General features: G+C 43.1%; 1 protein-coding gene across 3 annotated transcripts in view; it reads left to right on the top strand.

Moving 5' to 3' along the window:
* LOC137383224 (uncharacterized) overlaps positions 1–25295 on the top strand; it is a 472338-nt gene that overhangs the window by 348392 nt on the left and 98651 nt on the right. For all 3 annotated transcript variants that reach the window (XM_068055726.1, XM_068055727.1, XM_068055728.1), the window contains exons 58-61: positions 3983–4111; positions 5662–5823; positions 9133–9297; positions 9616–9781. In XM_068055726.1, the coding sequence (XP_067911827.1) occupies positions 3983–4111; positions 5662–5823; positions 9133–9297; positions 9616–9781 (622 nt within the window). The remainder of the gene's footprint in view (positions 1–3982; positions 4112–5661; positions 5824–9132; positions 9298–9615; positions 9782–25295) is intronic.

Here is a 25295-nt window from a genome sequence, read left to right on the forward strand (position 1 = left end):
CTTTCCTGTTATAAGACAAAGAAATGAGCACAAACAGGCTTTCTTCGATTTAAAGAGGAAAGTGAAATTTATTAAACCTTAAACTTAAACTCTAATACGGTTAACACCTATGGATATATGCCGTGCCCCATGCTAGCATGCGTACACGATACACACGTGCAAATAGAGACAGTAAAGGGAAGAAAAATAAAATGGAGAGGTTTGAGGCAATATCAGAAATGTTTCTTGTTTACTGTGCTTCAAGCTCACTGTAGTCCTTTTGTAAGTAGTCTTGCTTTTCGTTGTGGCCCAGTATTCTTCTTAAGCCTTGTTCACTGTAGGAGACTTTTCTCTCTTGGGGTTAATGTGTCTTCAATGGTTTCCGAAGCTGGTGAGAGTGAAGTGAGAGCAGACAGGAGAGAGGTCCAGGAGAAAACAGCCTTCTGATTTCAAATTCCTTGTTTGAAGTTCAAAAAACCAAAAGGCGGCAGCTAGTCATGTGACTAAACTAGTCTGATAACTTCTTCTGTGTTTTGGGGAAGCAAGGACTGGGACCCTTGTTCCAACACTGTCTGTTACTATGCAAATGTCTTTCCAGTCAGGGGCTTGCAATTTTAAGTTTTAATGTTCATGTGGCGAAATAATGTGTGCCTCAGTCTTGGCAGCTGGGGGCCTGCATGACAAGATATGAAGCCATCCAATAACCAGAGGCCACATGCTACATGGGAGTAAGTATCCAAACATTTGCCCAATATGTAAAGGCACCAAGCAACCAATGATAGCTTTCTACGGTTGAATTGGGGAGGCGGTGGCACAGTGTTATTGTCAAGGGACTAGTAATCCAGAGCCCAGGCTAATTCTCTGGGGACATGGATTTGAATCCCACCACGGCAGATGGTGAAATTTGAATTCAATCAATAAATCTGGAATTAAAAGCTCATCTAATGGTGATCATGAAACCATTGTCTATTGTTGTAAAAACCCATCTGGTTAATTAATGTCCTTTAGGGAAGGAAATCTGCTGTCCTTACCTGGTCTGGCCTACATGTGACTCCAGGCCCACAGCAAATGCCCTCTGAAATGGCCTAGCAAGCCATTCAGTTCAAGGGCAATTAGGGATGGACAATAAATATTGGCCTAGTCAGCAACGCCCACATCCCACAAATGAATTATAAAAAAATTAACCTTTTGGTCAGAATCTTGCACGGAACTGAAGACTGGGAAAATAATGAAGAAAAACCTGAAATTAGATAGAAAGTGTTGATTGGCTGAACTTTATGGTTCAGTGTTGAAAACCCCATGCCTTTTAAATTGGGTGCAGGTTCTTAATTATTCATTCACCTGATGGACTGAATGGTGTTTGTGTTGACATTTGTTTAGTTCCTTCCTCATCCAATCCAGATTCATTAAATTAAAAACTGTCCTGCAGTTTCTAACATATGCTGCTAAACACATTGTTTTTTGTTGCTGAGTGGCAGTAAAGCAATGAGTGTTTTACATCTTATGTGGTGACTAAGAGTTTAAAAGTCTAAAGGTGATTGGCTGTTAAAAGGTCAAATTAAAATTATAGTGTCATGCAGGCCCCTGCCTGCCAAGAATGAGGCACATTAATTTTGCCACATGGACATTAAACTTCAAATTGTTGCTAGGAAGACAAGAGGGCCTATTACAAGGAATTTCCAGGCCCCTAGCGGAAGACATGTTTGCATAGTAGCAGACAGTGTTGGAACAAAGGAACTAGTCCCTGCTCCCAATACACCGAATGGACATGGTCAGACCAGTTTAGTCACATGACTAACTGGCTGTTGCAGAGTTTTGAACTGAGAGTTTTAAATTGGAGAAACAGTGTGTTTGAAGACAGAAAGCTCCTGGCTCCTGGATTGAGAACATCTCTCTCCTGTCTGCTCCCATCACTTCTTCACAGAACTGAAAGCCATTGAAGACACATGAACCCCAAAAGAGAAAGGTCTCCTACAGTGAACGAGGTTTAAGAAGAATACTGGACCCCAATGAAATGCAGGAATTATCTACAAGCAAGAACTACCTACAAAAGGACTCTACAGTGAGCTTGAAGCACAGTAACAAGAAACTCTTCAGATATTGCCTCAAACCTCTCCACTTTAATTTTCTTCTGCTCTTTTCTGTTCCTATCTGCTTGTGTGTATCGCATATGCGTACTAGCATGGGTCTCCCATGTATCCATAGACGTTAACAGAATTAGAATTTAAGTTTAAGTTTTAATAAATTTCACTTTTCTTCTTTAAACCTAAGAAAGCCTGTTTGTGCTCATTTCTTTTCCTTATAATTGGAAAGTGGTTAACAAGGATTTACCAAGGGGGAGCTCAAAACATTGGTGTGTTTAAAATTAAATCCTGTTACAGAAAGACCAGGTGAAGGCTGAAAAAGACCCCTAGACACCTTTCTCACCTGGTCATAACAATAGTCAGGGTTAACTGCGGCCTAGACACATCGGTCTTGTTTGTGCAACTTGTGGGTGAAAGGACGGATATTGCTGCAAATGGCTGCAGATGGCATGGATCAATTAGTTGACATGATAATGTGATGAAAACCCCACTTGCCAAATGGAAAATATTCATTTCATCGAGTAGAACTTTGGCTGAGACCTTTACTGGAAATTGTTACAATGACTTTTTTCAACAGAAAATCTAGCCGCCAAGATGGCCACGGCAGTTTGCACATGAATCAGCAACAGAGCAGACTGGAGACAAACATGACTGACTCAGCCTAGCCAGAACAATGGGGTGCTCTCTGATTCAATTATCTGAGATAGCCTTGTCAATATGTGGTCGTCAAAAGCCATCGACACCAATTGACTTTGAAAGAGCCAACCCCCCACCAAGTATGTCTGGGCAGGCTGAGGGGAGAACCTTAAATTTCAGAGGAAATTCCAGACGATCCACATTAAACCACAAAGAGGTGGTTATGTCACGTGACAACTTGTGCAACTCTGGGAGATTGTGAATTGTGACTCAGAAGGCAGACTGTAACTGGAAGCGAGCAAGGGAACAGCTCTCTCTCTCCTCACTCCAATAGAGATCCAGAGAAGCCAAGTCTACAAACTCCTACAACCAACAGGGATTCAAGCAAGTCTGCAACCATGCACACGGCCCAGCGAGGACTTCAGGACTAGAGTTTCAACTAAAGACTCTGAGACTACTAAACTGTATTTCAATTCATTTATTAGAGACTCTACTTCAACCTCCCAACTTGGTTTTTCCCTCTGTAATCTATCTGTATGTGTGTGTGTGTGGCTCTTGTATGAATGTGGGGCGTGGATGCATAGCATATTTTAGTAATTTTTAACCGGTTTAGAGTGATATGGTTAATAAACTTACATCTTTCTTGTTTAAACTCAAGAAAACCTGTCTGACTGGTTCATTTGAAATTATATTAGAGGAACAAGAGCTCACTGAGGGAGTAAGTTAAATCACTGTGTTAAAGAAGGATAACCCCTGTTGAAGTCAAACCAGAGAAGGGGTGAAAGGGGAGCCTGAGACCCCTTCCTCACCTGATCATAACAATAGATATGGTGAGGAAGGTCAGTTACCTCATCCAAGCTCATCCATCCAGGAAAAAGAATGACAGTTCTACATCATTTATCCAGCTGTTTCTTTAAGTTTTTTCCCCTCGTTTAGACCTCCACCACCCTACAATTCCAAATGTTGACCATGCTTTGTGTGAAGGAAAACTTCCTACTATTTGTCCTAAATTTGCCATTTAGCAGTTTGATCCTCTGTCCTCTTGTCCTACTGCCATCATTCAAATTGTCCTTAAAGTTATTCACTGATGCTTGGGAAAATTCAAACATCTTCCAACATGTTCAGTTTTCTAGCTGATCTAGTGAGTAAGACCAGAGAATGATGGCAAATAGTAATTAAAAGAGTGTGGTAGGAACATTTTTCAATGATAGTTTGGTTTCTTACAGAAATTGAGATAATTCCATGTGTAACTCTTTTACTGAAGCACTGTTGTATGTATCTAGCTGCAGCCGTTGCTTCTGATACAATCTCTGCATGGTTGTGGATCTGCCAAACATACTCAAAACTCTTTTACTGAAAGTGTGGAATTGCATTGGGGTGACAAGAAAATCAACCAAAGCTTTGAGTATCAGGTAAAAAGAAATAATGTGTTGATTTGTGATAAACATGTCTGCATGTTAGTGTCCTTTGTGTAGTCGAGTCCCCTATTCTACAACTTCAGCCTAATTATGTGTCAAAGTTGTATATCTCAGACTGTTTATTTTTTGTGCTAAAAGTTGCAATTAAAAATATGATTCTGCCTTGGAAGCCAAACACCCTTTCAATAGGCTGAATTTTATAATCCCGCCACCGATTTGAAAACAATGGTGGGCCGCATGTCGTGGAGCCATGACTACCCTAAGCATGGTGGCTCATTTAAATAGCTGGTGATCACATGGAGGGGGCGGCTGTCCGTTCCCAGCAATGGCATCAGCTGCCTGTGCACATGGACTGATGCCATTTTTAAAGGGTTTTGAGCCCTACTGTTAAATTTAAATATTTAAAGATACAGTGAATGAAAAAAATTTAATACATTTATTTTGCCCTACTCCCACCCAAAACACTGACCTTGTCCGCCTGACCTCCCCCCTCAAAGTGCATAAACTTTAACGTCACACGCTGCCCACCATCCCTTATACAAATGATGTTACTTTGACCCCGTTCCTCCCCCTCCCGCACTGAGAAAATTATCTCCTTCCCCTCCCCGCAAGTGTTCCGCCTCCTTTCCCCGGATGAGGATCCGAAGGCACGGGAGTGCCGGCCAGCGGCAGGAAGATCACAGTGGGACGGAAGGCAGCAGCTTAAGTATGATTAATGCATTCATTCTAATTTATTTAAATGAGCAAGGAGGGGTCCTGTCACTGAGTGGCAGGGGAGCCACGATGAGGCCTCGCCACCTCTGACAATATCGGGACGGGCCCTCCCAGCATCAGGGTGCATGGCGGCCCTCTCCCGGAGGCATTTTCTGGCTCCCCGCCATGAAACCCAACGTCGGGGGGGTCTGTAAAATCCAGCCAGTGATTTAAAATAACATCAGCGAATGCTGATAGGAATGTTATAGGAAAGTAGCCACATAATTATTTATGGGTCTATAACTATTGGGAGTCAGGTTATCTTAGGAAGTAGTGTAAAATGGGCAATGGTACACAAACTGTCCACTTCACACTTGAAGTCAATGGAAGGGAACATTAGGTGGAGTGTAAAGTGGGCTAGCAATGCACTAATGCCTAAGACAAATTGCACCCTCATTAAACTTGTCATGCTGATTATTTTAATTCAGCTAGACTTCTTTCATTAATGACTTGTGATTTATGTAGTTACCACAGTAATGTAGTAATGGCTAACTTGCTTTACAGCCAATCAGTTGTGGAGGCAGCTCCAGGAACTCACAGAGGTGCTTGTCATACTTACGTTAAGCTTTAATTATTTCATAACCCCTTCCACGGGCACCTCATCAGTTCTTCTGTCTCACAGTTTAAAAAGTTCTTTGTCGGCTTTACACTCCTAATCTGTGCCTGACTCACCAACAATCCCCAAAGAAAGAAACTGCTCATTGTGAAGGATCGTGGAGAGAGTATTTTATTGATAAGTGACAAATCATGATGGAACGTAGCAATTGTCATATGTTTTCCGCTTTCTACAGAATAACAGACCGGTGAAACCAGACAATATCTGGATTGCTGCCACTTTCTCAAATATTTTCCAGTCATCTTGTGGAAGGCAGGACATTCTTGGGAGGATCCAAACTGATTATCACGACCAGCTGAACCATTACCTGAAAGTGGCATTGTGTAACATGTCAAATGTAGGAATTGTTTCTTTTTAATTTTAGCTATTCGAATTATATTATTTTGTCTTTATTCTTCCTGCAGGCCTTTTTGAAAGGAGTGACTGGCCTAGATTTACTTTCATTCCATTTAAACTGCACTAGCATCAGCATTACAAGCTAGGCCATTGGTTGGTAATTTTTTTAGATCAAATGTTTGAGTGGGATCAATTTGAAAAACTGAGAACAAAGAGCATTGGTCTAGTGTGTTATTAAAGAATATGGTGCTTCTCAGCTGGTTAACCCATGACTATTGGTATCATAAAAACAACAGGCATCCCAGGTTCAATCTCCAGTATGGAAAAAAGACTTGCATTTAGATAGTGCCTTTCATGACCACCGGATGTCTCAAAGCACTTTACAGCCAATGAAGTACTTTAGATGTGTAGTCACTGTTGTAATGTAGGAAATGCGGCAGCCAGTTTGCATACACGAAGCTCCCACAATCAGCAAGGTGACAGTGACCAGATAATCTTTTTTTTTGTAATATTGATTGAGGGATAAATATTGGTCAGGAGACTGGAGATAATCAGGACACTGGAGATAACTCAGGACACTGGAGATAACTCAGGACACTGGGGATAATCAGAACACTGGGGATAACTCAGGACACTGGGGATAACTCAGGACACTGGGGATAATCAGGACACTGGGGATAACTCAGGACACTGGGGATAACTGAGGACACTGGGGATAACTCAGGACACTGGGGATAATCAGGACACTGGGGATAACTCAGGACACTGGGGATAACTCAGGACACTGGGGATAACAGGACACTGGGGATAACTCAGGACACTGGAGATAACTCAGGACACTGGGGATAACTCAGGACACTGGAGATAACTCAGGACACTGGAGATAACTCAGGACACTGGGGATAATCAGGACACTGGAGATAACTCAGGACACTGGAGATAACTCAGGACACTGGGGATAATCAGGACACTGGGGATAACTCAGGACACTGGAGATAACTCAGGACACTGGGGATAATCAGGACACTGGGGATAACTCAGGACACTGGGGATAACTGAGGACACTGGGGATAACTCAGGACACTGGGGATAACAGGACACTGGGGATAACTCAGGACACTGGGGATAACTGAGGACACTGGGGATAATCAGGACACTGGGGATAACTCAGGACACTGGGGATAACTGAGGACACTGGGGATAACTCAGGACACTGGGGATAACAGGACACTGGGGATAACTCAGGACACTGGGGATAACTCAGGACACTGGGGATAACTCAGGACACTGGAGATAACTCAGGACACTGGAGATAACTCAGGACACTGGGGATAACTCAGGACACTGGAGATAACTCAGGACACTGGGGATAACTCAGGACACTGGGGGTAACTCAGGACACTGGAGATAACTCAGGACACTGGGGATAACTCAGGACACTGGGGATAACTCAGGACACTGGAGATAACTCAGGACACTGGGGATAACTCAGGACACTGGAGATAACTCAGGACACTGGAGATAACTCAGGACACTGGAGATAACTCAGGACACTGGGGATAACTCAGGACACTGGGGGTAACTCAGGACACTGGAGATAACTCAGGACACTGGGGATAACTCAGGACACTGGGGATAACTCAGGACACTGGGGATAACTCAGGACACTGGAGATAACTCAGGATACTGGAGATAATCAGGACACTGGAGATAACTCAGGACACTGGAGATAATCAGGACACTGGGGATAACTCAGGACACTGGGGATAATCAGGACACTGGGGATAACTCAGGACACTGGGGATAATCAGGACACTGGGGATAACTCAGGACACTGGAGATAACTCAGGACACTGGGGATAATCAGGACACTGGGGATAACTCAGGACACTGGAGATAACTCAGGACACTGGGGATAATCAGGACACTGGGGATAACTCAGGACACTGGGGATAACTGAGGACACTGGGGATAACTCAGGACACTGGGGATAATCAGGACACTGGGGATAACTCAGGACACTGGGGATAACAGGACACTGGGGATAACTCAGGACACTGGAGATAACTCAGGACACTGGGGATAACTCAGGACACTGGAGATAACTCAGGACACTGGAGATAACTCAGGACACTGGGGATAACTGAGGACACTGGGGATAACTCAGGACACTGGGGATAATCAGGACACTGGGGATAACTCAGGACACTGGGGATAACAGGACACTGGGGATAACTCAGGACACTGGAGATAACTCAGGACACTGGAGATAACTCAGGACACTGGGGATAACTCAGGACACTGGAGATAACTCAGGACACTGGGGATAACTCAGGACACTGGGGGTAACTCAGGACACTGGAGATAACTCAGGACACTGGGGATAACTCAGGACACTGGGGATAACTCAGGACACTGGAGATAACTCAGGATACTGGAGATAATCAGGACACTGGAGATAACTCAGGACACTGGAGATAATCAGGACACTGGAGATAACTCAGGACACTGGGGATAATCAGGACACTGGGGATAACTCAGGACACTGGAGATAACTCAGGACACTGGGGATAATCAGGACACTGGGGATAACTCAGGACACTGGGGATAATCAGGACACTGGGGATAACTCAGGACACTGGAGATAACTCAGGACACTGGGGATAACTCAGGACACTGGAGATAACTCAGGACACTGGGGAGAACTGAGGACACTGGGGATAACTCCCCTGCTGCTCTTTGAAATAGTGCCATCAGATCTTTTATATCCACCCAAGCAGGCAGATGGGCCTCGGTTTAACATCTCATCCGAAAGATGGCACCTCCGACAGTGCAGCACTCCTTCACTGGAGTGTCGGTGTAGATTTTTGTGCTGAAACCCCAAGAGTGGGACTTGAAGCTGAACCTGTGACTCAGAGGCAAGAGTGCTACCAACTGAGCTCTGGCTGACACTCTGAGCTGAGTGAACAGATCTCGGTCAGTGCTCTGGAATTAGGGAATGGAAATTCAGCCAAGGTTCCCATTATCCAGCAACACCTGATAGAAGTGCACTGGTGTGGACATAGGACAAAGAGCAGCAGTGGGCTTGGCTCAGATCCTACGGATCAAATAGTCACTGTACCTGCTCAGATATAGCCTCTTGGATGGGGTGTTAGAGCCCAGCACCCTCCTTCCAACATTGATTCGATATCAGCAAAAATTACAAGACAAGACAAGAAAGGGGAAATTTGACAGAAAGAAGAGGACAAAAAGAATAAAAAGATACTTGTGAGGTAACATTGTAATGAAAAGCATCAAACTTTGTTTGCAGTCTATCAAATGGTCAGGAAAGCATCAGCGAAATAAAGGAGAAGTTGTTCTATCATCCCAAACCCGAGTCAGTCTTTCCAGTGATGAGAAACATGGCATGCTGCTGGGGATGTCACTGAGGAATGATGGACAGGCTGACATAAAGAACTACTCTCTTGATATGGAGGTAATTGAGTTTACTGTGGCTTTGTAAAAGGAAGTGCTATATTTGACATTTGTCTAGTATTAGCTGTTGCACTACAATTTTATCACTGAGTAATATTTGACAACCCAATATGACAATTAGATTTTTTCTAAATTGATACATAATAGAATTGCTTAACATTTTTGAGGTTCGTGCCTGATATGACAACAAATGGAAATATGTTTGCACACAAGCATTCGATTTTTAAAGTCTGATAGTCTTGGAATGATATTAAATGCACTTTTGATTTCCAAGTTACAATACAAACATTTGAAATATTGATTTTTGCTTCCCACACAGTGGAAGGCTTCGGAAGCCAGTCATCTAGGTCTGCTTGGAACGTACACTGCCTCTGCCCTCATGAGAAGTGTTGTACTGGAGGGAAAGATCGATCACAGAGAGAAAATCAAACTAGCCACCACACATGAGAAGGGATGTCAGCAGTACTACACTGGATACACTCATGGTAAGGAGTAATTAATTGATTGAAACAAATATTGAATTCTACTATTTGATAACGGCGAAAAAAATAGCTGCCATTCATTGGCTTGAAGGAGACCGAATGGAGAAGTTGCATTTATATAGTGCGGCACAGTACGGAGGATTGGGGGTGTTTCTAAGACCCGATTCTGCCAGCTTGGCACAATGACACTCTCCAATGCCAAGTTGTTATTTATCTGACCTAAAACGGCAACAAGATTGAGATCGGGAATTTAAAAGTAAAGTGAGTAAATTATTTGCAGTCAGTTACCTCAAAGTGGTCAATACCCCTCCTTCCCTCTGATCCTCACTGCACACCTGTATTGACTGAAACAAGAATACCGAGGATCCCAATTGGCATTTTAGGTTGGAACTAATTGGAGCATGCATTATGCACACCCTGATCAGCTTCACTAGTGATAGAGCCCAACAGACCCAGCAGAGATGCTTCAGGTGATTTTAGTGGGGCCAAAAGGAGCAGGAGTAATTATGACACCTCCTCCCATGGCAGTTGTCTTGCTGCCGGCCAATACTGGTCAGCCTTAATCCAGCAAGCTGCATTGAAAAGGCCATTTGACAGCTTGCCTCAAAATGGCGGCTGCGTCTTCACTACGCATACTGGCACCCAGCCAGCGCAGTGTCAAAATCAATTCTCGTGAGTGAATATTTCTCCGAATGCAGTTGGAGCTGGGTTGCCAACATGCTCTTTTATGTCATAGAGTCATAGTCATTTACGGCATAGAGGGAGGCCATTCGGCCCATCGAGCAACACAGTCAGTCCCACTCCTGCGCTTGATCCCCATAGCCCTGCAAGTTTATTTCCTTCCAGTGCCCATCCAATTTCCTGCTACCTTCAAAGATCACTGCACATGCATCCCCAGGTCCCTCTATTCCTGCACACTCTTTAGAACTGTACCATTGAGTCTATATTGCCTCACCCTAGCCCTTCTGCCAAAATGTATCACTTCACACTTGTCTGTATTAAATTCCATCTGCCACTTGTCTGCCCATTCTGCTAGCCTATCTATGTCCTGTTGCAGGTGGTTCATATCATCCTCACTGTTTACTAGTCCTCCAAGTTCGGTATCATCATCAAATTTTGAAATTCTACTGTATATTCCAAGATCCAAGTCATTTATCTATAGCAAAGAAAAAGCAATGGTCCTAGCACTGACACTTGGGGAATGCCACTGTCTACCATCCTCCAGTCTGAAAAACAACCATTTACCTTGACTCACTGTTTTCTGCCCTTAAGCCAATTTTTTTATCCAGTTGGACACTGCCCCTCCTACTCCATGAGCCTTCATTTTGTTAGCCAGTTTCTTCTTGGTGGTACTTGATCAAACACTTTCCTTAAATCCATAGAGACAACATCTGCTGCATTCCCTTCATCAACCTTCTCTGTTACTTCATCAAAAAATTCAATTAGATAGTCATAGAAACATAGAAAATAGGAACAGGAGTAGGCCATTCGGCTGTTGGGCCTGCTCCGCTATTCAAAAAAGATCATGGCTGATCATCTAATTCAGTACCCTGGTCCCGCTTTTTCCCCATGTCCCTTGATCCCTTTGGCATTAAGAAATATATCTATCTCCCTCTTGAATATATTTAGTGATTTGGCCTCCACTGCCTTCTGTGGTAGAGAATTCCACAGGTTTACCACCCTCTGAGAGAAGAAATTTCTCCTAATCTCGGTTCTAAATGACATACCTCATGTCCTGAGACTGTGACCTCTGGTTCTGGACTCCCCCGCCAACAGGAACATCCTTCCTGCATCTAGCCTGTCTAGGCCTGTTAGAATTTTATAGGTTTCTATGAGATCCTCTCTCATTCTTCTAAACTCTAGTGAATATAGGCCTAGTCGACCCAACCTCTCCTCATACGTCAATCCTGCCATCCCAGGAATGAGCTTAGTAAATCTTCTTTGCACTCCCTCCATGGTAAGAACATACTTCCTCAGATAAGGAGACCAAAACTGCACACAATACTCCAGATGTGGTCTCACCAAGGCCCTGTATAACTGCAGTAAGACATCCTTGCTCCTGTACTCAAATCCTCTTGCAATGAAGGCCAGCATACCAATCGCCTTCCTAATTGCTTGCTGCCCCTGAATGCTTGCTTTCAGCTACTGGTGTACAAGGACACCCAGATCTCGTTGCATTTCCCCCTTTCACCATTCAGATAATAATTAATAATAATAATTAGTCAAGCATGAATTGCCTTTTACAAATGCTTAATTAACTCAAACCTCTCCAAGTGCATATTGATTTTTTTCCCTGATTGTTGTTTCTAAAACCTTACTCACCTCTGGTGTTAAACTAACTGGCCTGTAGCTACTCAGACTGTCCTTACACCCTTTCATGAATAATGGTGTCACATTTGCCATTCTCCAATCCTCTGGCACCTCCCCCGTATCTAGAGACGATTGGTATATTATGACAAGCCCTTCCGCTATTTCCATCCCCACTTCCTTTAGCAACCTGGGATGTAAGCCATCCAGACTAGGTAACATATCTACCCTAGTCATAGTCAGCCTTTCCAGTACCTCCTCCCTCTTAATTTTTGTCCTATCTGTTGTTTATTGTTGTAGCGTAGATTGCGTGTTGTCTACAGAAGCTTCAGAGTCTTTATAGAGCTAAAGAATAACTCATTTATGTACATATAACTACACTCTCCACAAGCTTGTCTTGCCAGCACACCTCATGTTGCTTCTAGCTTCTTCCAAGTCTAATATGCAAGTGACTATTACATCATCATCATACAGTGGGAGGGCTTTACTTTCACTGCCTCAAACCTTTCAGGCCCTTATACTACATCTCCCCCCAAGTCTTTGTGCCTATATATTTTGTATTATATCAACATTCATTCATTTTGACTATACATACTGCCCCACTCTCACCAAGTCTCTGTCCCTCACAAATTCAGCCTATCGAGAGGCTTCACGACTGTCCCTGATTGTGTTCTTATTGGGTTCAGAAGATCGGTAGTCTTGCTTGAAAGGCTTGTTGGAACACTTGGATGGCCTTGACCAATGTTTGAAGTATCGTATTGACTCTGGATTTCTTGATCATCATCTGGTTTGTCCAGATGAATGATTGATTGTTGCTTCTGTGGAATAGGGATAATGTTTCTCCTATTTCATCGAATAGTACTCTCTGCCATGCGTATTCGATACAATCTCTGATAATTTTCATCTTTTTGGATGACAATACCTTCCCGTTCTAGGTCTCGTATCCACACCTTCTCGTTTTCCCTTAGCTGAGGTAAATTTTTGATATCAAATCTTATGTTGTAATTGTGAGCTTATTGGTTACTGTAGTACTTCTCTCTATCTTGGACTTTTTGGTAGTCTTTGACAGCTAGCCCTAGAAGTAGTTTTCTAGGCAAAATGGGAGGTTGGTTTTTATCTTCTTCCCCATAAACAGCTCAGAAGGTGATAGTCCAGACAACAATGGAATAGATCGATAGTTGATCAATGCAGTTGGAAGATCATTGTTCTTCTTCAACAATGCCTTTCTGCTTCTTACTGCTCTTTTGGTCTCGCTGTTCAACTGAGGATATCGTGGCGAACTTGTGAGATGCTCAAAACCCCATTTTCCTGCAAACTGTGTGAAGTATTCATTTGCGAACTGTGGTCCGTTGTCTGACATAACTTCGTCAGGAATACCATGCATTGCAAAGGTTATCTGCAAATTTCGGATAACAGATTCTATTGTTGAGTACAAGCTTTTCACTTCAATCCATCATGAGAAATAATTGCTCATGATTATATAGGATTTTCTGTTGTGCATAAATAGATCCATCCCTAGCTGTTTCCATGGTCTGGTTGGAAATGTTGTTGTAATCAGAGGTTCTCTCTGCTCCAGTCTATGTGTTGCACATACTTCTCAGTTCAGGACCACGTTTTCTATGTTTTGGATATTCCTGGCCTCCACATTGATGATTGAACCCATGTTCTTCACTTCGTTATGTCCATGTGGCCCTGATGTAGACGTTCCAAGATACCTGATCTAAGTGAGCTCGGAATGTCTAGTCTGTCAATACACATCAGCAAATCTTCAATGATTGTGTAGTATTTTCTGAACTCGTAGAAGGTTTTCATGATCTTACCACTAGGACATTCTTGAGGCCAACCCTGTGTGCAGTATTGACATATACGAGTACATTCTTCATCCTGCTTTTGGACATGTTACGATCAGCTGAGAAAGGTGTCTAGGGGTCCTTTACTGTCTTCACCTGGTCTTTATGTAACAAGAGTTTAATTTTAAACATACTGTGTTTTGAGCTCCCCCTTGCTGAATCCTTGTTCACCGCTTTCCAATTAAAAGGCAAAGAAATGAACACAAACAGGCTTTCTTAGGTTTAAAGAAGAAAAGTGACATTTATTAAACCTTAAACTTAAACTCTAATATGGTTAACACCGAAGGATATACGATGTGCCCATGCTAGCATGCACACACGATACACACATGCAAATAGGGACAGAAAAGAGCAGAAGAAAAATAAAGTGGAGAGGTTTGATGCAGTCTCTAAAAGGGAGTTTCTTGTTACTGTTTGTGTTTCCAGCTCGCTGTAGAGTCCTTGATTGTCGGTAGTCTTGCTTATCGTTGGGGCCCAGTATTCTTCTTAAACCTTGTTCACTGTCGGAGACTTTTCTCTCTTGGGGTTCATATATCTTCAATGGTTTCTGAAGCTGGAAAGAGCGAGATGAGAGCAGACAGGAGAGAGGTCTTCTCAGTCCAAGAGAAAACAGCCTTCTGATTTCAAATTCCTTGTTGGAAGTTCAAATTTGAAAATCTCCCAACAGTCAGTCATGTCACTAAACTGTCCTGACCAGTTAACCTGGAATGCTTCAACGTCTGGTAATCAAAAGTCCATTGTGGATGAAATTGGAGCAGGGAATAGCTCCTTTGTCCTTTGAAGTACTTGTCTGTTGATATGCTAATGTCTCTCTCCAGCCAAAGTCCCCAATTCTTTTTTAAAGCAAGTTCTTTCTTCACCAACAATAGTTTAAAATCAATGCTCATCTGGCGAAATTAATTTTCCTTATTCTTGGCAGGTGGGGGCTTGCCTGGCAGGCGTGATAAATTTCATGAGGTTTCTGTATACTTGCCGGCCACTGTTGTGAAAACAACTCTATCTCGTTCACAATTCATGTCCTGTTGAGTCAGACGGTCTACTGTTGCTGTTGATAGTGTATAAGTGGAAGTTTGCATCCTTCCCTGAACATATATATATATATATAAAATATGCATATAATAGATGATTTCAAGTGAGAAGCTTACCTAAATTTAACAATGGTCAAAGAGTATGGATACGTGACTTGGAAAGGGAAGGTACAATAATCCATAAACACAAGACTATCAGCGATCGTGTGTGATACACATGACTGAAGGGAACATACGAAGGAATCGGAGGAATATCATTCCTCTTCCCCAAAAGCAACCGCCAATAATTTATTTGGAGGACCAAGAGGAAGATGAACAAACACAAAGCGAACTGAATGCTACACTCCGTAGTAAAGTTCAACCAGGTCAGCAAACCAAACTTACAAAGAAGACTACTTATCATCCCAGACAGACTACAACCAGGTCAGGGAGAGTTGTCAAACCTCCTGTCAGACTTAATCTGTGAAGTCAGAGACTTGCGGGTGGGGGTGGTGGGGGCACATGGAGAGAGGGGAGTAGGTAAGTCATGAATGTATATATGTTTGAGAAAATGTTGGATAAAGATTTGCGGGGGAGATGTGGTATAAAGAGTTAAAGGGTTAATAAAAACAGAAAGTGCTGGAAATACTCAGCAGGTCAGGCAGCATCTGTGGAGAGAGAAACAGAGTTAACGTTTCAGGTCCGTGACCTTTCATCCATCAGTTCTGATGAAAAAAGCAAGCAAGCCTGGAACAAAAAGCAAACAAACAGAATTTCTTAAAGAAAAGGGAATACCCGAAAAACTCTACTAAAGAAAGCAATATGGCTTCAAAATTTGCAATTCCTGAAAGCATCCACCATCAAGAAGGACCCAATCAGGTACAAAACTGATCCTCCTGGAGGAAATGGTTCCGAAGGTTTAGGATTGCTTCTCAAATTACATACCAAATCAGAAGCGGAACAAGTGAACACCCTTTTATATACAGCAGGTGCAATTGCGGACGATGTATTTATCCGACAAGGGATCAACAAGGCTTCCAATAAATTTGAAGAGATACTTCAAGCCTTTGATAAATATTTCAATCTTCGTAGTAATAAAATCTTCTAAAGAACCAAATTTAATAAGCGGGTGCTTATCTGTAGATTTCTATATTAATGATCTGTTTAGATTGGCAGAAGGATGAGAATATGGCGGATTTAAAGGCAGAACTAATTAGAGACCAATAGTCATCGGCATAGCTGATGAATCCTTATCAGATCTTTTGCAATCCAAGGAAGACCTTACATTGGAAAAGGCCATTCAGATTGTAAGACAGGCTGAAGTTCACAAACAGATTAGGGCCGTTGACGAGAATTCCAATGCCGGTGCATTTTGTGAGGCCAAAGTCAGAGAAACACTTCATGGAAAAGAAAACGCATACAGGCAAGAAGGTGCATGACACAGGGATACCATGCCAATATTGTAGAGCCAGGAAGACCCTCAGATGGGAGCAGTGTCCAGCAAGTAAAGCTGAGTGTTCTAATTGTAAAAAAAAAACTGGACATTATGGGAAAATGTGCCAGAGCAAAATTTCTTTGCTTAAGATTACAAAGCAGAAGACCTTCACACAGAGAATCAAGTACATCAATATCCAGATGCGAAATAACCGTGAGAAATTAATAACCCAGATCAAGATGTCTGGATGGTGGACATCTACGTGAATGGACACCTCACGAATTTTAAACTTGACACAGGGCTATCATCACAGTACTGTCTGACCAAGAGCCAGTAATGAGAGGTTGCCTACAATCGGCGGATAGACAGTTGCATGGTACAGGCGGGACACAACTGAGAGTAAAAGGCAAACTCCAAGTCACTCTTCAGCATAGAGGGAGATAACTGGTAGAAACCTTATGTCTTGCCTAATCAAGAATTTTTCTTACTGAGTCGGAATGTATGTTTAGAACTGCAGTTGATTAAGAAAATAGATGAAGTCAAGCAAACAAAGGTAAACAATCTCTTTGAAGTAGAATATCCAAAGCTTTTTACAGGGCTCGGAGGACTCAAGACGGAATACAGGACCACACTGAAGGAAGGGGCCAGACCAGTGTGTATCTTCATACCAAGAAGAAAATCTTATCCATTTATGACCAAAGTCTAAGAACAATTGGATGAGATGACAAGAATAGGCATTATCTCTCCGATAACACAATCAATGGAATGGTGTTCAGCCATGGTTCCTGTCCCAAAGCAAAATGGAACTCTACTTATTTGCGTGGATTTAACACAGCTCAACAAAGCATTGGCACGTGAGATTCACCCCATGCCCATATTTGATGGCAGTTTAGCAAAACTCTGTCAGAGCACCATGTTTACAAAACTCGATGCCAATAGTGGGTTTTTGGCAGGTACCCATAGTTGAGACCTCAAGATTATTGATCACATTTATAACACCTTTTGTGTGGTTTTGGTTCAATGGGTTACTTTTTGGAATAACTTCCGCACCAGAGATCTTTCAACGGTCTATGTCCAGCATCTTAGAAAGGTTCAAAGGAGTTATTTGTCACATGGATGACATCCTGATACATGGACAGTCAGTAGAGGAAGACGACCAAAAAGTTCAGCAGGTTCTACAGAGACTTCAAGAAGCAGGACTAACTCTAAATGAGAAGTGCAAATTTTCCAAGACTTCAATTCGTTTCTTGAGACACATAGCGAGCAGTGAAAGTATAATGGCAGATCCACAGAAGACGAGGGGCATAGTATAAGGATGTAAAGGGTTAATACTGAAGACAGTGAGAGTGACACCTTCCACTGTAAGAGCGATGATGTAACAGTCACATGGTATGGGCTTGAGGAGAAGAAGAGATAGCAGCACAGAGGATGCTGGCTTAGGAGGCTTGCGGAGAGTGTATATAATCAATGTAAATAATCGAGTTATTAGTTGACTTTATCCAGAGTCTAGAATTCTCTCCAGAACGTCCTAGCAACGCAACAAATAGAGCAACAACACAGAACAGTACGTATAGTCTGCTTGAAGGCAACTGTTTGACTCTGGTGTTTGGCTTCATCCACTTTTGAATAGATGTAGGTCAAAGCACGCTTTTCTGCTTGACAGGGAAAATTCTTGGTTTTTCAAAACGTATAGGGTTTCCATAATCTGTCTTCCTTTATATTGGAGAGTTGCTTGAAGCTTACCCTTCACCTTCAGTTGGATTCCTCCTGGACCATGCAACTGTGTGTCCACTTGTTGTAAGCAATGTCTCATCAACCATGGCTCTTGGTCTGACAGAATTATAACACTTGCACCTGTGTCCAATTTGAAATTCCTAATATGCCCATTGACATAGACATTGATCCAAAATCCTTGATTGGGGTTGTTAATTTCCCCTGGGAAGTCTCTTGGTTTATCTTCCACTGGAAGTTGTTCCACCTCATTCACCGCTCTATGTGTGAAGGCTTTTTGTTTTGTAAATCTGAGAGGTCTTGCTCTGGCACATCTTTCCAAAGTGCCCTGTCTTTTTGCAATTAAAGCATCCTTCTTTATTAACAGGAGACTGATCATGTCTGTGCGTCTTTCTGGCTCCACAGTTCTGACAGTTTACCAGTGTCGTGCACTTTCTCACCTCTGTGTACCTTCTTATCCAGAGATAGCTTTTCCATCCTGGGTTTCAGGAACTGAACCGTCATGAGATTTTTTTCTGATCCAAGGTCTCTCTTCAGGACGCAGAGTAGCTTTGTTTAGTCTTCGGACTTCTGCCTGCCACACCATCTGAATCACTTTCTCGAATACGAGGTTATCTTTGGACTGCAAGAGGTCTGACAAGGACTCATCAACTAGTCCCACTACTATTCGGTCCCTGATCAACTCAGACTTCAGTTCTCTGTACCCGCATCCCTCAGCCAATCTGTACAAGTTATTAATGACAGCATCCACAGCTTCACCTATCTTCTGGACTCTCTTATTAAATTTTGCCCTTTCCAGGATCTTATTACTTTTCAAATTGAAATATTTGTCGAATGCTTGCAACACGTCTTCAAATTTGTCAGAAGCTTCATTTATGCCTTGCCTTACAATCACATCATCAGCAATGGCTCAGTCTCTATTTTAGTGTGTAGCTGAAAAGCTACTCTAAATTTTTAAAATCTTTTCCTCCACCGTGACCAATTCTGTATCCGATTGGGTCCTTCCCAATTCTGGAAGCTTTCAGGCACCATTTGTTTTGAATCCATTCTTTGATAGAATTTATTTGGAGTGTTGACCTTTCTTTAAGAACTTTTTTTTCTTTTTAGACTTGCTTGCTTTAATGGAGGTGGCCCCACTCTGTTCGGGAGTTCCTGTGTTTTTATGGGGGTTTCCTGCTCTTTGGCAGTTTCTGTGCTTCATCGAGGTTTTCCTGCTTTTGGCCTTTGCGTTCAGCCCAAGTTCAGGATTTGGTTCTTTCCCCTTTTTTTGCTTTTGTACACAATGCCGTTGGAAAATTACTGCAACCTTTTCAAAGGGCTTCTTTCCCGATCCCTGACCTTCGCTACCGTGACTTGTCTGATCGCTGGATTCTTCTTGCAGGCCACCACGCTTCTGTGGTGCAGCCTGTATTGCTGTGCAGAAGCAACTGTCCCTGTTGAAGCAGCCCTGGAGCGCTTCACAGCCTCTTCTGCGGGTAAGCAGTTTTCTTCAGTTTTCAGGCTATACTGTACTAGCAAACATTTTTCTTTAAATTCTTTGGTTGTTTACCACTGCCACCATATTGTGTATTGTTGTAGTGTAGATTGAGTATTGTCTACAGAAGTCTTGGAGTATTTATAGGACTAAAGAGTAACTCATTTATTATATACATATAACTATTTACACTCTGCACATTCCTGTCGAGCTAGCATGCCTCGTGTTGCTTCTAGCTTCTTCCAAACCTAACACTTAAGTGACTATTACACCATCACCACTCTCACTGTCTCAAACCTTAACCCTTTCAGCCCTTTATACTTCACTATCCATTGCCTGTAGTCTCTCTGCTTCTACAGATATTTCGTCAGATTCCTCTTCCTTAGTTAACATCGATACAATGTACTCATTAAATATTCTAGCCTTGCCCTTCACCTCTAAGCATATATTACCTTCTTTGTCCCTAATAGGCCCCACTCCCCATTTTACTACCTGTTTACTACTTACATACTGGTAGAAGATTTTTGGGTTCCCTTTTATGTTGCCTACCATTCTGTTCTCATATTCTCCCTTTGTCAGACATATTTTCCTCTTCACCTCCCGTTTCAACTTATTTTTTATGATTCTTTCATGGGATGTGGGCATCTGGCAAGGCCAGCATTTGTTGTCCTTCCCTAATTGCCCTTGACAACGGAGTGGCTTGCTAGGCCATTTCAGAGGGCAGTTAAGAGTCAGCCACATTGCTGTGGGTCTGGAGTCACATGTAGGTCAGACCAGGTAAGAATGGCAGATTTCCTTCCCTAAAGGACACTAGTGAACCAGATGGGTTTTTACGACAATGATAGTTTCATAGCACCATTACTGAGACTAGCTTTCAATTCTAGATTTTTATTAATTTTAATTGAATTTAAATTCTACCAGCTACCATGGTGGGATTTGAACCCAAATCCCCAGAGCATTAGCGTAGCCACTAGATTACTAATTCAGTAAAATCACCACTATGGCAGTCACTTGTGAGTACAGAGCCTTAAAGGATCCCAAATGTAATTTGCTGCTTTAAGTCCTGCGCAAAGAATGCCTGCTGCTCTACATTGTCTGAATCCCCATACCTTATGTTTTAATCCAGAAAGCCATGTGGTGAAGGATAGAACTGGAGTTAATCTTCACACATTTTTATATTTATTTACAGAGTTCAGCATGACAAGCATGCACCTGCTAATCCAACAGCTAGAGTTTCAGCCTGTGTCTATTTATAGGGGCTCAAGTAAATCCCCAATTAAAGCCCACCACCTGCATGCAATTAAACACCACAAATATACAATTAACAAATTGCCCTCTCGCTCTTCAAATAAAAACTAGAGTTAAGATGTAAAACCAAAATTGCAAAACAATTTAAATCAAAAACCTCCATATTCTGTACAAAGCATTACATTGCGAGACGTCCCTCCTCTAGGACCTCAAACAATTTTTTGTACATGCATTTCTTTTTGAAGAGCAGTCAGGCAGTTGATGACTTGCATCCACCCATTTAATTTTAGAGATTTCCTTTCTCTCCAGCATTTGTTTCAAGACAGCAAAGTCAATCTGTAATCTTTTCTCACCCTCACTTTTCATAGAGTATACTTTTTTTTATTCGTTCAGGGGATGTGGTCGTCGTTGGCTATGCCAGCATTTATTGCCCATCCCAAATTGCCCTTGAGCAGGTGGTGGTGAGCTGCCTTCTTGAACCTCTGCAGTCCTTGGGGTGCAGCTACAGCCACAGTGCTGTTAGGAATGGAGTTCCAGAACTTTGATCCAGCGATAGTGAAGGAACGGCGATATAGTTCCAAGTCAGGATGGTGTGTGACTTGGAGAGGAACTTGCAGGTGGTGGCATTCCCATGCATCTGTTGCCCTTGTCCTTCTGGGTGGTAGAGGTCGCCGGTTTGGAAGGTGCTGTTGAAGGAGCCTTTGTGAGTTGCTGCAGTGCATCTTGTAGATGGTACACACTGCTGCCACTGTGTGTCAGTGGTGGAGGGAGTGAATGTTTAAGGTTGTAGTTGGGGTGCCAATCAAGCGGGCTGCTTTGTCCTGTATGGTGTCAGGCTTCTTGAGTGGTGTTGGAGTAGCACACATCCAGGCATGTGCAGAGTATTCCATCCCACTCCTAACTTATACCTTGTAGATGGTGGACAGGCATTGGGGGGGGGGGGGGGGGGGGGTGGGGCCAGGAGGTGAGTTACTTGCCTCTGAGCTGTTGTTGTAGCCACAGCATTTATGTGGCTGGTCCAGTTCAGTTTCTGGTCAATGGTGATCCCCAGGATATTGATAGTGGGGGATTCAGCGATGGTAATGCCATTGAACGTCAAGGGGAGATATTTAGATTCTCTCTTGTTTGAGATGGTCATTGCCTGGCACTTTTGTGGCGCGAATGTTACTTGCCACTTATCAGCCCAAGCCTGGATGTTGTCCAGATCTTGCTGCATATGAACACGTGCTGCTTCAGTATCTGAGGAGTCGTGAATGGTGATGAACATTGTGCAATCATCAGCGAATATCCCCGCTTCTGACCTTATGATGGAGGGAAGGTCATTGGTGAAGCAGCTGAAGATGGTTGGGCCTAGGACACAACCCTGAGGAACACCTGCAGTAATGTCCTGGGACTGAGATTGACCTCCAGCAACCACAACCATCTTCCTTTGTGTTAGGTATGACTCCAAACAGCGAGTTTACTCCCTGATTCCCATTGACTCCAGTTTTACCACCCCTCCTTGATGCCATACTCGGTCAAATGCTGCCTTGATGTCAAGGGCAGTCACTCTCACCTCACCTCTGGAGTTCAACTCTTTTGTCCATGTTTGGACCAAGGCTGTAATGCAGTCAGGAGCTGAGTGGCCCTGACACAACCCAAACTAAGCTTCAGTGAAAAGGTTATTGCTAAACAAATGCCCCTTGATAACACTGTCGATGACCCCTCCCATCACTTTGCTGATAATCAGGGGTAGACTGATAGGGCAGTAATTGGCCGGGTCCGACTCGTCCTGCTTTTTGTGCACAGGACCTACCTGGGCAATTTTCCACATTGCCTGGTAGATGCCAGTGTTGTAGCTGTACTGGAACAGCTGGGCTAGGGGCACGGCTAGTTCTGGAGCACAAGTCTTCAGTACTATTGTTGGAATGTTGTCAGGGTCCATAGCCTTTGCAGTATCCAGTGCCTTCAGTCATTTCTTGATATCACGTGGAGTGAATCTGATTGGCTGAAGACTGGCATTTGTGATGCTGGGGACCTCAGAAGGAGGCCGAGATGGATCATCAACTCGGCACTTCTGGCTGAAGATTGTTGCAAATGTTTCAGACTTGTCTTTTGCACTGATGTGCTAGGCTCTGCCATCGTTGAGGAAGGGGATATTTGAGGAGCTTCCTCCTCCTGTCAGTTGCTTAATTGTCCACCACCATTCATGACTGGATGTGGCAGGACTGCAGAGCTTTCATCTGATCCATTGGTTGTGGGATTGCTCAGCTCTGTCTATTGTATGCTGCTTCTGCTGTTTGGCATGCAAGTAGTCCTGTGTTGTAGCTTCGGAATGCCCTCCTGCACTCTTCATTGAACCAGGGTTGGTCCCCCGGCTTGATGGTAATGGTAGAGTGGGGGTTATGCTGGGTCTTGTGGTTACAGATTGTGGTTGAATACAATTCTGCAGCTGCTGACAACCCACAGCGCCTTATGGATGCTCAGTTTTGCATTGCTAGGTCTGTTCAAAATCTATCGCATTTAGCACGGTTGTAGTGCCAGACAACACGATGGTGGGTACCCTCAGTGTGAAGACAGGACCTCGTCTCCACAAGGGCTGTGCGGTGGTCACTCCTACCAATACTGTCATGGACAGATGCATCTGCAACAGGTAGATTGGTGAGGACGAGGTCAAGTAGGTTTTTCCCTCTTGTTGGTTCCCTCACCACCTGCCACAGACCCAGTCTAGCAGCTATGTCCTTTTTGGACTCGGCCAGGTCTACCAATTTTGACAAAGCCCCCAGATGCTAATGAGGAGGACTTTGCAAGAGCGACAGGGCTGGGTTTGCCATTGTCGTTTCTGGTGCCTAGATCAATGTCGGATGGTCTGTCCTGTTCTGTTCTTTTTCTTAGACTTTAATACAACTGAATAGCTTGCTAGGCCATTTCAGAGGGCATTTGAGAGTCAGCCACATTGCTGTGGGTCTGGGGTCTCATGTAAGCCAGACTGGGCAAGGATGGTAGATTTCCTTCCCTGAAGGACATTAGTGAAGCAGATAGGTTCTTACAACAATCGACAATGGTTTCATGATCACCACTATTCTAGCTTTTTAATTTCAGATTTATTAATTGAATTCAATGTACCATTTGCCGTGGTGGGATTCGAACCCCTGTCCCAGACCATTATCCTGGGGCTCTGGTTACTAGTCTAGTGACATAACCACTATGCCAGCGCCTCCCCCATAATTATCCCATCATGAAGAATTATCTACTTAATATTCAATGGGTATACTGTCTTCAGTACGCCTCTTGTAAAGGACCTCACTTAAAATATTTGACAAATAGGATCCTATATCCACTGCCACAAGAGCCAGTGTTTCAGCAGCTAAAGTATCTTTGATAACTTTTTATTTTCTTAAGCCAGAATTTTCTGTGCCCTTTGGGGATGGCCTGGGAGGCAGGAAGGCTGCCAAAATGACATAGCAAGGAGTTGAGGGGGGGAGAGGTGTCCGATGACTTCCGGCCGCCATGCCATTTTGCTAGCAGCCTCTGATTTGGCTGGCTGCTCTTTGGGGCGGGCCACTATCCTTAATGGGATGGTAGCCCCAGCAGCAAAATCCGGCCCCGGGTCCTGCCGCCTGCCGATGCAGTGTTGCCTCCCACTTTCGGCCCCAACAGCAGAACTTCAGCCATCCCAGTAAATTCAGCCCTTAGCTTCCCAAGCTAAAGGACAACAATTCCCATTTCCACCCATAAGAAATATGAAACCAGTTGCACTCGAATACCCATCAGGAAGATTAGCATGTGAAGCATTCATAAAAATGGCTAGTTCCATGTTCTTTGGGTCATTTCTCCAGATATAATTTTTTAATGTTTTATTTACCTTTAAAACAATCTCTATTCGTGTGTTTCATTGTCATACTTAACTCAAACACATCAAAAGTAGCTTCTGATCTAGTCTGAGTGCCCAACCAGTTCAACTGACCACTCAAGCTTCGCAATTGTTTTGTCTCCTCTTTAAATATAACATCATCTTTCTGTAATAACTTAGAATGATTAACCAAGATGGGAGTAACACTCCGTTAATAAGATTGTTGGTTTAAAGTTAGTTCAGACCTACTCTGCTTAATATCTAAACCAATATATTTAAAAGCCCCACAAGCCTGACTCCCAATTTTAAATTCTAATTGAATATTATTCATAACACGGTTCTCAAATTCCACACTGGCACTGTACAAGAAATCGTCAGCATGCATTATGAAGATGCCTGAACATTTCCCTTTGTGATACCAATAAAACACGATAGGATCTGCTTTTACACAACCTATTTTCAGCAAAACAATCTCACCAAAGAGGTACCACCCTGGAAGCATCATTCAGGCCATAAACACATTTGTTTAATTTCCATACATTTCCTTCTGCATCTACTGCATCTTTGGCTGGTTTCAGTAACACTTCTCTCTGAAAAAGTATCACCCTGGAGAAATGCAGTTTCTCTAATCAA

Source organism: Heterodontus francisci, chromosome 24 (assembly GCF_036365525.1).
Source record: "Heterodontus francisci isolate sHetFra1 chromosome 24, sHetFra1.hap1, whole genome shotgun sequence".
In the NCBI taxonomy this organism is placed as follows: Eukaryota; Metazoa; Chordata; class Chondrichthyes; order Heterodontiformes; family Heterodontidae; genus Heterodontus; species Heterodontus francisci.